This window comes from Poecilia mexicana, unplaced genomic scaffold (assembly GCF_051168715.1).
Source record: "Poecilia mexicana isolate PSO_F unplaced genomic scaffold, ASM5116871v1 scaffold_12, whole genome shotgun sequence".
NCBI classification, from domain to species: Eukaryota; Metazoa; Chordata; class Actinopteri; order Cyprinodontiformes; family Poeciliidae; genus Poecilia; species Poecilia mexicana.
The window spans coordinates 19911767-19925742 of NW_028263381.1; the positions used below are offsets into that span (position 1 = coordinate 19911767).

General features: G+C 39.7%; 1 protein-coding gene across 2 annotated transcripts in view; it reads left to right on the plus strand.

The window, feature by feature from the left end:
• rxraa (retinoid X receptor, alpha a) overlaps positions 1-13976 on the plus strand; it is a 125150-nt gene that overhangs the window by 65879 nt on the left and 45295 nt on the right. For both annotated transcript variants that reach the window (XM_088011046.1, XM_088011047.1), the window contains exon 3: positions 10184-10422. In XM_088011046.1, coding sequence (XP_087867172.1) covers positions 10184-10422 — 239 coding nt within the window. The remainder of the gene's footprint in view (positions 1-10183; positions 10423-13976) is intronic.

The following is a 13976-nucleotide window of genomic DNA, read 5'->3' on the forward strand; positions in this document are numbered from 1 at the left end:
ACACATAGTCAAAAGAGGGCAAGTGTTTCTGTAATAATATTTCTCCTTCATAAAAGTTGTTTTTTGCTAATTAATTTAATGTGTGCTTAAAACAGGGAGTGCATCCCCGTCGCCTATTGAAATATTATTCTGGCAAACTCAAAACTATCTGGCAGCATTAGAGTGTGAAAGTAATCCAAAGCAGAAATGAGATTGCCTCTCGCTCCTGCTGAAAGGACTCAAGGTTGTGTTTTTCGCTCATGTTATTATCTCTTTATGTTTAGGCTCGGCTGTGTGCTTTCAAGTGTGTTTTGGCAATGAACACAGCAGATAAGGGCCTGTGTTGTGATTTCCGTCTCTGAGCTCAAGCTAATCGGAAGCTTGATGAAGTAGCAGCTCTTCCTTGCAGCCTTCCAGTTCCAGTTGCAAAATATTTATATGCATTATTATTATTATTATTATTATTATAAGACTGTATACAAATTGGATGTAACATTGGGATCATTGGGATCCTCTGCTGCCCTTTTAGCTGTCAAAAAATACATTGTTGGATCCCTGAAGCTCAGATGTGGTATCAGACACTAAGATGTTAGAATGAGTTCCTTTAAAAGTGAAAGGAGGGACCTCCATTGATTGCATTTGTTTAGCCAGTACATTCCCCAGATGTTGAATTGGATTGAGATCTGGGGAATTTGGAACCATTCTTGTAAATGTTGATGCTGACAGAGGCCACACTAACCAGGGTGCAGGCTGTGTGGGACAAAAGATTGTACATGATCTACAGTAATTCTTAGTTAGGTAGTGCAGAATCTGTAAGACCCAAGATTTCATACAACATTCCCAAATGCGTCACTCTGCATCATTCTGTTCTGCTGCACGCAAAACGTTATTCCTTTGTTTAGGCCTCCTCCTTCAGTTTTGCTCCATGGTCCAGTTCTGATGCTTTTTGTCTTGTTAGCCCTCGTTCCCCTGATGCATCAACGCAGCCGCGGTTGCCATCACAACTTAGCCCCTGTCAGATCCTTTGATCCCATTTCCGTGTCTCATATCCCCTGCTTCTGACTGATCAGTTTTCAGAACAAAATGTCCACTTGCTCCCTAATCTATGCCGTCTTCTCACAGGTTTCTTTAGGAGAACAATTGCGACATAATCTTCTTGCGCTGACAGCTGCTCCACGGGTTGGGCTGGTATTCATGGCTTCTCGCCACCTCTTTGATCACGTTGCATTGTGCGTTACTGCACAGGACATTAGCTGCTGACCAAAGCACAGCTAGTGTAATAATTTGACCATGTTGGCTGTCTTTCATCCATATCCTGCAATCCCCTCTCTTTTTGCCCACTCGCAGGTTGGTCTCTCGGCTCTGTTAGGTTCATCACATGACGTACGATCTCACTTTCTAGCATGAAAAAGGTGCATGTTTTCTGTGCTGATAAACCAGTCTTTTGTCATTGGTGTGCTTTGAAGAGAACATGACACATCCCTAAGGCTAAGTTTAAGCTTTATCCATTAATACAATATTTTAGTATACAAGTCCATGACTGTAAAGTGCCCTGATCCCGTAGCTAAAAAGAAAATGGGTTGAATTTTCTTCAGAAGGAATGTTTTTAAAAGTGCTTCACTTGAATCATGTTTTTCACAATGAGATACTTTGGATTTACACAGAATGACCTTTGAACCCTTTTCAGATGAATGGCTTCAGCAGGAGTCGCTTCTCCTGGGTTTCTATTGATGTGTTTCTGCACACCTGTATCCTCCAGACCAACAAATTGCTCCAACACCTTCTTTTAAAGACACTTTTAATCACATTTCATTTGAAACTTGCCACTTTTGCTCTTAAATCCTATAAAAAGCAACGGATATGTGCTTTAGTTTTCCCTTGACTGTGTATTTCAGGCCAGGTTATGGGAGGAACCTGATGAATCAAGACGTAACCTATAATACCTTTCATTTTTGAAGGAAATTACGAAAGAAAATTCAAACATAGCTCAAATACATGCATGAATGATCATCCTCGTAATGTTTGTCTTCCTGGCAAAGCAAAATTTGCTCAGCCAGATCTTTTGTTGCTTTATCCATAATCCGGTGCAGACTGAGACTCAGAGCACCCAGGGAGAGTTTGTGTATCACCTCTGAGCTAAAGAGAACAATTAGGCCATATCAACAGATCAGAGTGTTGGCAGCCGACTTCACAGTTAGCAATGGTGCCAGTAATCTTTGGCTTAGCTGGCGCCGTGCCACAGCGAGCCGTGGCTCCGTGGCCTGTTCAGACACTTAAGAGTCACGGAGGGCACAGGCATGGCTCAGGGGCTGACACTTTCATCCGCCTGCAAGCAGGGAAATGAAACGGAGAGAGAGAGGAGGGGAAGCCCACAAGAGACAGAAAAATGTAAAAGAAAAAGCAGTGGGAGGGAAAGAATTAAGTCTTTAATGAGGGCAGTTGTTTCAGCAGGCAAAAAGAATCGGGTTATATCAACACAGTGTATCAAATGATGGCTGTTAGTGGCCCACCTACTGTGAAATGATGGGTGGCCTGTTTGAGTTCTTTTCCGTCTTTTATCCAACATTAAGGCTTTTGTATGTGTTTGCTCACACATTCTTTCTATTAGTCTACAAGTCGGCTCACGGTGGCAGCAGATAGGGGCGGCGACAGATACCCTGAAGGGGCTTTGGTACTTTTGATTAGCGCTGTCAGGAAGATATGCCTGATCAAATCTCATCATGGGAAGAATTACAGTGACGCCTACAACCTCCATCACCACCTGGCTTTGTGCACTTTTCTTAATCCTCTCTGACTGTAATGAGGATTTGATGTAAATAGGAAGACTTGTACTTGAAGGCTGTTTTTTCTTTCTTTTATGGAGTGTTAAAGCAGAGACAACAACATAAAGCCTTGTTTCCACCAAGACTTACATATAAATTCGTTTTAAGCCTCATTATTACCCCTCGTCCTGCTAACGTTCATCTACGCATCGATTTGCATCATAATTTCTCTCCATCTGTTCAGGTTTTGCATGTTCTGTGTTGTCTTTTATTTTCACTTAGAAATTAAATTTTTACAAAAAGCAGGATGTGTGGGGTGTGAAAAGTACGATCTGTATCAAACTCTTTCTGAAGCAGAGTTCATTCCACTTTCCATTGATTCAAATTGCCATTTACTTGTGTAAACAGGAAGTAAAATTGTCATTATTATTTATTGAATGACCCTTTTCTTTTCCCCTCTGCTTACTGAATCATCCCAAAGCTCGTTGTGCATAAATGTGGGCCGGCGCTGAGGAGGAAAAATAATATGGCTGTAATTTTATTGATCAAATATAATCTTTTTATTCATCAAATAAAAATATTATTTTTATTGACATTATTTAAAGTGCAATAATGTTTTTTAGCTACAAGGAGACTTTTGTAGATGGTTAAAATTTTACATTTGAAAAAGATTAACTCCAATTAATGACTGTTGATCAATCTAAATGAACATATCTGTAAATGCTTTTTCTACCAACCAGTTGAGAAAAACACAAATATTTCAATTTACAGATGCAGTAATCAGATCATTTCTAATTCAGTAAAGTTCTCACTTACTGACACTGCTTACATCTGATTTCTGTTTCCCTTAATTACTGCAACGTCTAAGTTTAAAAAAACAACAAATAGATGTTTTCTTTTCTAACCTTGCAGCTTGTTGGCATACTCAGCAGAGTTCATGCTTCAATAGGTCAGGCCTGTTTTGGCAGCAAGAAGAAGGGCCGACACACTGGTCGGCAGGTGTTTTAAAATGGTGCGCCTGATTCGTTTGTGAAGCGATTGCACAATCTTTTAAAACGAGATATTCGCCCTGCTTTTTCCACCCTTCCACCTCATAAATAAGCCTCACGTCACCTGTTGCCTTTCGTTCGCCTTTTTCCCGTCATTACTTCCTCCACACTCCCACTGTCCACAGAGTAAACACTTCAGACTCAGATATTTACACTCTCTATCTCCACTGAAAGGACCAGATTAGTCTGTTTATGCTGTGCACAACGGTAGACAGACGGTTACCAGTAATGAGCACACATGGATATGCACACACAACATGTTGACTCTGCACATAGTTGGATGCTGACGATGGCAAGGTGATGAATATTGGTCTAATTTTTTAAGCAAGCACCAACCGAGCGGGTAGATTGAAATATCAGCCTGCTGTCGTCATGGTGATGCAGACGTCAGAAGTAGAAACTCTGGAAAATAAAGCTGTTACACAGACTATTGTGTTATTTTGAGCGATTTTTTTTTTTTATGCAACGAACTGAATCTCTTGGGTTTTTTAGCCGCATCTTTTCCCGCCTCTCCTCCTCCCTTCGTCTCTCTTCTTCCTCTGAACACATCCGGAGAAATGCTAATGACTAACGTTTCATCCTGGCTGTGCTGCGCTGCGCTGTTCTGCTCTGCAAGCTTCTAAAAGTGACTCACCTGCCTCGCCTAAAATGTCCCTGTGAATATTAACAGTAGCAGAAACAAAGATTGCGGTTTTCATCAAGTTTTCTTCCTGCTAGAGCTCAAGTTTTTTGCTGTTACAGTACTGTACAGATGCACAGGGAGCTCGGTGCATAAAATGTTGTTTTGGCTGATATCTCTCTTTTTGTGCTCTGAAACCCTGCTCTGCATGGACGTATAGAAAACAAATTGTCTGTATGAGGACCCTCATATAGCCCATCTGGATGTTTGTATGCATGTGTGTCATTTGGGTGAAAATCCCAGAGTCTCAGAGGAATGTGATGATTGGACAGAGGGGGGTATTAACCTAAATCTGTATGCATCAGGCTCAATCACACAAAATGCAAAGCATTATGATCGCTGCCTATAGAGGGTCAATTCCACTGATCAAGATTTAAGCGCCTCAGTTTCAGAACGGCAGCTGGACGCAAAGTGTGTGATTTGCAGGGATTTGCGAGCTTGCTCCCTTTGTCTTCTTTTTTTCTCTCTCTTTTTGCTGCGTCCCACATATGCTCCACCTAATCGCTGCTGTTCCACAAGTAGTTGGATAACAGAGGAAGAGAAGTTGGCCTTTGGGCAAGAAACAATTGTATCTGCTCAAGGTTATAAATGTTTTTTTTATTATTATTAAGAAAAGAAACTCAGAGTCACCAGAAGCAAAGTGAAGATTTAGCTGTTATGAGCTGCATTTGTCATTTGTAAAAGCAGGCTAAGGATACGCACTCTTTTTTTTTCTGCTGCTTTTAGGGTAGTTCAGACTATCGTATGAAGGTTTTTGCATCCTTTCTCTTCATAATGCATTTTCCCTTGCTGATGGCAAAGACAACTCCAGCTTATGGGGCTCGATAAAAAAGTCAGCCCTGGTTCTTAAGAGTTCTGCAGAATCTGTCTGCGTCTTTTGTTGTGAGCAGCAATTATCTCTTTTCTTTTTCTAGTGCTGATGAGGTCAACTGAGCAGATATCGTAGCAGGAAAATCTAACTTAACTAATTATCTTTATTACGGAACTTTGCAAATGTTTCACTATTTCTGTTTTTTAATGTATTTCATTGGGATTTTGAGTAATAGACCAACAAAACGTAGTGCCTAACTCCTAACTTAAAGGATTTTTTTTAAATAGTTTTTTTTATTTGCAGATATGAATCTTAAAAGTGTGTCTGCATATAGATGCTTTTAGGACCCATCAGTGCAGTACACCGACAGACTGCAGTTGTTACCCATTCTTCTTTGCACATTTCAATCAGAATTGATCATTTGAAGTCTTGCAACAGTTTCGGTCTTATCTCATTAGAGCATCTTGTTCCACATGTTTGTTGTTTAGCCATCATGGCTTGTGCCAATATATACATGAGACTTTTTCTTCCGTTTTTTTTTTTTTTTTTGTAATGGCCAATAATAATTGTTTCTGTGGAATGTAGCTCCAAATCCTGGACTGCTATTTTTGTTTTCCTGACTGTAGATAAGGAAAATTGTAGATACTAGCTTCTGTGATAGCAGTAAAATAGTTTCCACTGTGTGTATTTATGCATATTAAGGCATAGTTGGTGTTTGAACAATTAAAATATGCAGCTGTAAGCCTTTTTTTGAATGGTTGGATTTAGCTGTTCACAGCTAACCGCCACAGCTATTGTGGGCCAACTATATAGCACACATGTGGCCACAAAGGCAAGTTTGCAAAGCACATGCTGTCTGCTTTTTACAACATAAATAGGATTGCAACATCCACCACCAACATATCAAAGCTATCGGATATGTTTAGACAAGCAAAGCTCAAAATATTTCTAGAAAGGAGAATTTATGCTAGACTCGTGACCTGCAGCCATTCTTTTGTTTCTCTTGCCGTGTCACGACAATCCCTTCCGTTTCAGTCCACACAAACGCGAGGAGCTTTGTGCAAGTGTCATTTTTCTGGAAAGTCATCATCAATCTCTATCGCATCAGTTTCACTCCGGCCGAAGAATGTAAACAAGTTGTTTCCGGCGTAGGGAAGAAATGCCATGTGATTCTGTTTGTACGCGGAAAGCTTTCTCTTTTTCATCTCACTAACTGCTCTCATCTGCATCGTCCATCTATCACGTTCTAAACGCGTAAGCCTGCGAGAGCCAGCGCTTGAACTGGCAGTTTCCCTCCATGTAATCACATCCAAAAAAACTGAACAAAAGAGCAAGGAAGGCAAGAGGAGAGAGCTATTGTTTAGAAACGGGAGATGCTTGAATGAAGAGGAGAGCCGATAAGTAGGGGAGCTCTTGTCTCTGCCTGCCAGGAAGATTGGGCCCTAATTTGCTTATTTGTAGCTGTCACTTTTGCTTTAATGTGCCAAGCAATTTGGAGCAATTGACAGGCAGCAGCTAGAGGCGACAAAGACTTTTTCTGCTCCTATTTAACCCTGAGTCAGCTTTTTTTTCCTTTTTTTTTTTCTGACACTTGTAGGACTTGGGCAGATGTCGCTCATATTTATAGATGCTTTTACTGCAGTCTTATCTGCCCTGCCTGTGTTCAGTAATTTGCTTCAGCTTTTATCTAATCATTGAACATTTGTTTACTTTATGCTGCTTGCGAAATGAAGCAAACCGATGCCAGAAACGTTGAGTTCTTGAGACTGTCGTAAGCTCTGCGAGACGCGATAACAAGGCAGGAACGAACAGTTTGTCGGTCCTATAACGTTCTGCCCCTCGCTGAATTCTTTACTTCTTTACTCCCCTTGTGTATTTGATTATTTTATACATGCTGTTCTAGTTTCATCTCTTTTCTGCCTTTCTTTTGCTCATTATCGTAAACTTCAAGGTCTCTTTGCCATCTGGAAATCTATGAAACTTCCTTAAAATATTTGCCAGGACGTACCACTGTAGTTCAAAGAAAGTTTTTTTCTTCCATCCACCCATTTACTTATTCGTTCATTTTTCCTACAATCCATCTATTTGTATTTTTGTACCATTATTGTAGCCATCCCATCCTTGTTTTTATGTCGGTTCTATATATATATATATATATATATATATATATATATATATATATATATATATATATATATATATATATATATATATATATATGTAGCTCTGCCATTAATCCAGACTAAACTTTGTATTTATACTAAAAATATCCGGATAACTGAATGTTTCATTCAGAAAAAATGGGGAATTTGTAGATGAGAAAAAATGTGTAGTTTTTCAAGGATTAGGCCAGAGTCCTTTATATCCAGCTGTAATCCGACACCGTTTACGCATCTCTAACAAGACAAAAGCACACACACGCGCACAAGAGCATGCAAGCATATTTTGCTTTGAGAAAGCTTTCTGATCTGGGAGGTTTTACCAAACTAGATAATCCACACCAGATTGTATCACATCGTAACATAATGTCACCCAGAAAAGTTCTCCAATCAATACAATAAACAGAAAAGAAAAATATATAAAGGATGAATGGAAGAGAAAGAGACATAAGCAGCCGGCTTTACCTCCCAGCTCGTCTCTGTCATCCCCCCTTCAGGTGGAGCCTTGCTGTCAGTTAAGCCCTCCTACTCCCCAGCTCATCACACACACACACACACACACACACACACACACAATCTCCTGCTGAGCCGTACAATGGTGGATTGGCAACCCTAATACCACGGCTCGCTTTATCTGCCTGAATTAAAACCCAATTGGAGGAACAGCTGTGGGAATTGCTGGTTCAGGAAGAGCCTTTTTTTATTTATTTATTCAATGTTTTTCAGGAATTATGTGGGTGGGCACATTCTAGAAACAGTAGAAAACGTAATCAGATAGACAGAAGTTCATGATGTATCAGTGTGGAGATTAGAAACTGAACTAATTTCTGAATGTGCAGAGCAGTTGTTAGCCATTAGGAATGTTTTTTTTTTTTTTTATCTTCCACTTATTGTGATTGTGTCTATGTATTCCTACAACACACGGATCAGGCAGGAGACACAGGATAGATCCACTGTTTTTTTCTTTTTTGTTCTGGTGAGTGGAGCTGGAGAAGACACTAAATTATTACACATGTGAGTATGATAGAAATGCTACCCATATGTTTATGACACAGATGCAGCAGCTGCAGCTTTCTGGGCCAGTTACATTCGACGGTCATTATAAATCTCCTACTATCAGTTTTAGATTACTCAGATTTTTCTCGTGAGTAGCTGTTTCCCGTCTCCACATCTGCCTGCATATCGACAAAGCTTGTTAACGTAGTTCTGAACATGAGGAATCGTTGAAACTTTACGTCCTGCAACAACCTTGAAGTACATGTGTCACTTTTCCTGCGCTTTTTGTCCTGAACAGGGCTTTCGTGTTGTGTCAGGGGTGTGGAATTCACAGTGTTCTGCTGCATCTGGATGGAGTATATCACTTTTGGGTTAATATACAAGATTTTACTGACCATTTGAAGAAGAAATTGTTCTCTATTATAAACTCAAAGTGGTCAGATGATTGTGAATCAAATTAATCAGAAAATAGGTCATGCTATCAGTTTCACTTTCAGTTTCAATCTTCTAGAAGGTGAGTTGAACCTCATCAGTGCAGACAAAATAATTAAGCATTGTTAGTTTTGGATCATTGGAGCCATATTGGAGGAAATGTGTTCTGTTTCAGTGGCACACATGTACATAATCTGGTAGCTTTGATCATTTAGTGTGTGCTAGTGTCAAATGCATATCAAAAGACTTATGTGTAATAATATAAGAATTAAACATGGTGTCATTTAAATTAATTGAATAAAATGTTTCACATGTGAGCAGCTTTTTCAGATTAGCTTTCTCACTGTCACTGGATGTCTCAAATAAAATTTAATTATTGTTGTTACACCTCAAAATGTAAACAAAACATCAATAAATTAAATACATTTATTTTTATGCAAGATTAACATTATGAGTAAATTGCTTTAAGAAAGTTTATGGAGGATGGAAGTAAAGATTGTAGTTCAGGAAACCGCAGCACCGAAAGAGGCAGAAGACAAAAACGTTTCTACCAACATATTCAAACCTTGTTCCAAAACTCTCATTATCATCACCGTGTCTTTGCTCATGTTTCTGTCTGTCTTAGATCTCTGTGATGACAGCTCAGCATAGCCCAAGTCAAAGAAAAGTCTAGTTTTTGAAGTCAGATGAGCTCTTGCGTACATGACCTTAGCTTCATTGCCGTCTGTGACTTAGAACCCCGCTGCAGGTCTCCTCCTGGGCTGTGCTGCAAGGTCATGTTTTTTTTCCGTTCTCTCAAGTTTACTACCCCACTCATCGGCCGCATGCATTATACAGTAGGTTTATTCTGCATGCTGACCTCCTGCATTCCTGAGGGAAGCACTTTTGAAGTTTGAGGGACAGAACCAGAGAGAGCAGCAGAGCGACTGTCTCGACATCGCCAATCCCCATTTGGCCCTCATGTTAGCGTGAGCTCCTATTTTTCCTCTCTGAACTAATCCTGATGAAATAGTTTGAGGTGTTGTTGTTTTTTGGGGGTTTTTTTTGCTAAATTGTCCGTTTTTTCCTGGACAGTGCCCAGATTTGTCACCTGCTTTCACACTTTAGCAGATGTGCTAGACTTTTGGTGCTAACAGCTGTGGTCAAGAAAAGCTGTAATTATCTTCTGAGGGTGCTCTTGAAAACAGATCATTAAGGTTTCATGGGAAAATATACATTTATGGAACTGCAGGGCTTTTGAAACCTCAAAACCAAAATGCTGTTGATTCTTTGATGTTCATTAATCATCTTTCTCTCTCTTTTTTTTTCCCAACCAGATTCTTCAGGACAGGTGACCTCCTCACCTTTAGGCTCTCCTACTTCCCATCGTGGAATGCATCCCTCTTTGCTGAGCCCCACCTCCATGGGACCCTCTGGCTCTCTCCATTCTCCCATCAGCACCCTGAGTTCACCGATGAACGGCCTCACCTCACCCTTCTCAGTCATTAGCTCACCCATGGGGCCGCACTCCATGAACTCACCTGGAATGGGCTACGGCCCCAGCATCAGCCCACAGGTGAGGCCTCAGGCAGACATAAACAATCTGTGTTTTGCGGATATGAACTTTTCCCATATTGTGCGACATTGTAACCACGAATTTCAGTGCAGCTTAATTGGGATTTTGTGATAAGATCTAAAAAGTGTGGTGTGTGTATGTTTTTAGCTAGCTTTAATTTGATACATCAAAACAAAATCAAATTCTGCTAATATTCGGCATTGAATTCAACCACAGTTTGCCATCTTTTTGACGTAGTTGTCTTCTGAAACAGCATGAATTGTTGAACTAATTCAACAATTCATTGAGTTGGTTAGAAACATATCACAAGACATTTGCAGCCGTAGCTGCAATGCAAGGAAAAGTAACTCTCCAAGTCATTGTCTTTCCAAATCCTTCCCTACTTTATGTTGGTCTGTCACATAAATGTTTGACTTTGTTTCGTTGAGATCAAACATCAGATACTTCAAGGATTACTATTGCATCATATAATAGAAGTCCTGCAAATTGTTAAGATGTTTGTATGTAAATGTGATGTAGACTTCTTACTCGATCTATGAGGGGGTTTAAACTCGAAACTCTAAGAAAACCTAGTGGTGAATAAATGTTACTGCATCCATCCACACCCACTTCATCTTTATTGGGTTTGTATTTGGCACAATTATGGCATTCTTTTTGAGAACAAACCAGACCAATAATGTTTAAAAAGGATTGTTTTAGTTCAGTGAGGGAGCAATTTGGGGGCATTGTGCTCATTGTTGGGATAGACCTCGACGACTACTGCAGTATTTCTTTGGCTGTGTCATGAATTTCCACTTTGCATACCTCTAACATATTTATGTATATTAAGCATCTCACTGCAGTGGATGCCTGCAACAGCGCTCTAGATGCTGATGAGAATGATGGAAGCTCCTTTGCCAGAATAGCAAGTGCAGGATTTATTAAGCCTTTTTACCCCTAGAAATTTGTCATTTACAGTTAATGGAGAACATTACTCTCTAATTGTATTTTGCTTTATTACTATAAACACTAATTAATGTTGTTTGTAATTTGACTCATTTCAGTTTGTCTTCATGTAAACACCATTAGGAGCAAATTTTTCTTCATGTACAGCCACACAGCAACCCTTTCGTAAAACAGATCTGTACTTTTTGGAAACTGAAATAATCAGATCTAATTTCGGCACAAGGTTTGAACCAGAGCAGCTCTGTTGGACAAGGCCCGGTTAGGAAATTGCAGCAGGATTACTTGTTTGGTTTTAGCCAGTCTGTTTATGAGACGTTTTTATTTAGTGTTTCTGGAGTCTGTGACGGTGACCGCACAAGTGACCCAAAACCACCTAATCAAAAGCAGCTCATTTAGTTATTTTCTTATGTAAACCTTGCTTTGCTTTCAAATGATTGGTTGTCTTTAAATCCGAGTGTGACATAAGTGTGACTGAGACATTTTGGGAGCGATGACTCTTCATGGCTCAGGTCCAGCCAAGCAAAGACTAACATTTTTACAGAGCTTTCAACAGTTTTAGCTTTTAATAACTTTTAACTCGCATTAGAACACGTATTGACATGAAAAGATTTATGATATTTATTATGTTTAGTTTGCTGAACGTTGGATGAAGCTGTTAAAACATGATTAAAAAAAGAGGAAGGGAGAAAAAGAAAATAGTGGAGGAATCGTGTGAAGTTGTTCCAGTTAGAAAACTTCTGGAAAATTCCTTTTTTTGTGTGTTTTCACAAATACATCAAATATTTCAACCTGTGTTTCAATAAAACCTGTACTCAGTGTGCAGGTTTAACTGCTTTAAATATTTAGTATTGTGAGTTACAAGGGATCAAATATAACTTAGATTCCTGAAAAATACAGTGAAATATTGTTTTGTGCAGCTAAGTATTTTACTTTTAGTTGCTAAATTCTTCAAATACTGCAATCCTCTTTCAAAGCAGATTTAGATAAGCTCATTTCAAACACTAATACACTTGTACAAATTGGCAAAAACGCATTTCAATTTCACCGCTTTTGTTCCAAATTATACATTTTCTGATAAATCGTGGTTTTTTCAAAAAGGAAAAATTGTTAGAAGTCAAGATCAGGGGAAAATACCCATATTTCTTCTGGGGTTAGCTTTCAAGCAACACATCAAATAAGCATGTTTTCTTAAAATACTTGCCTTTAGCTTGTTTCGAGTTTAATTACACCTTGCGAAACCAGAGATGAATGTTTAGCAGCCACCACTATGGTTTTCCTAAATCACAGGCCAACACAGCTGCCCTGTAAACCAGGCAGACAAACCGGTCATGTTTCATGTCTTACAAACTGCACTCAAACATCCCATAAGTGCAAATCAGAGGCCCTTAAGACTTGCACACTCAGACGCGTACACCATTATACAATTTTCCACAGAGGCCCCGATTTGACCCCGTGGCACAGCCAATCAAGGCCTATTCAAAAACACCAGCTTCAGCTCTGTGCTTTTATTACTAAAGCATCCATGTCACTTTCTCCCACTGGCTCTCTCTGTCTTTTTCTTTTTGTCTGGGCTTTTTTTTTTCTCCCATTTCTTCCTTTTTTTTTGTCACATTGTCTCAATTTTCCCATTTTTTCCTGCTCTGTCTCTTGTGTTCCATCAGAAAGGCTCCTTGGCATTAACAACACACACACACACACACACACACACACACACACACACACACACACACACACACACACACACACACACACATGCACAATTAAGACATCAAAGCTTCCAGTGTCCCAGTTTCAGTCTGGACCCATATCTGAAATTAAAATTGTTTCTCCCCACAAAATGCATTCGCTAGACCTTTTTTGTGTTTATTGATAATTGAGTTAAAGAATCCCGACAATGTGCTGCTATTTAGGGATGGGCTCCCTCCCTCTCTCTCTCTATTGTTAAGCTCATCTGCACCTTCATAAGGAACGCGTCCCACATGTAATAGAGTTAGGAGGGGATTAGGGCCACTTTATGAAAACGGATGATATTTTTCATAGCTAGAAAGCTCCCGTCCTTCTCCCCATCCTCCTCTTTCTGATTCTTCTTTTCTTTTTATTCCCAGAACTTTTGTTTGGGCTCCTCTTCGTGTACTGTAGTAGCACACTTTAGGCTTTCAGGTTAGAAGTGTGAGGTGAATTTGGGTTTATCTGTCTCATTTGAATCCCTGATGGAGGCGTGTGCGATGTTCCTTCAGTGGTACGCAAAGGAAAATTCGAAACATCCGATCCATGACTTTTGGGGATTGGATTAAGGCTTCCTAATGATGTTTGCCTGAGGCTTAAATGCAAAATGTATGTGCAATGGACCCGCGCTATGCGTGGGGTTAGAGGTCGCTGCCACCCACGAATAGCTAAAATACACAAATACCTGAGACGCTCTCTAAAAAAACTCTGATAACTAATTATTTTAAAAGTCTAAACACCAAATATATCTTAACATAAGCATGAACAGTGGAAACTGTACTAGCATTAAAACAGAAGCTAATATCTACAGTCTTCCTCATTTCCACTCTTTGAGGAACAGCCAATCATCACCAAGGAAGATGAATGGCGCTTTTGGATTGGCT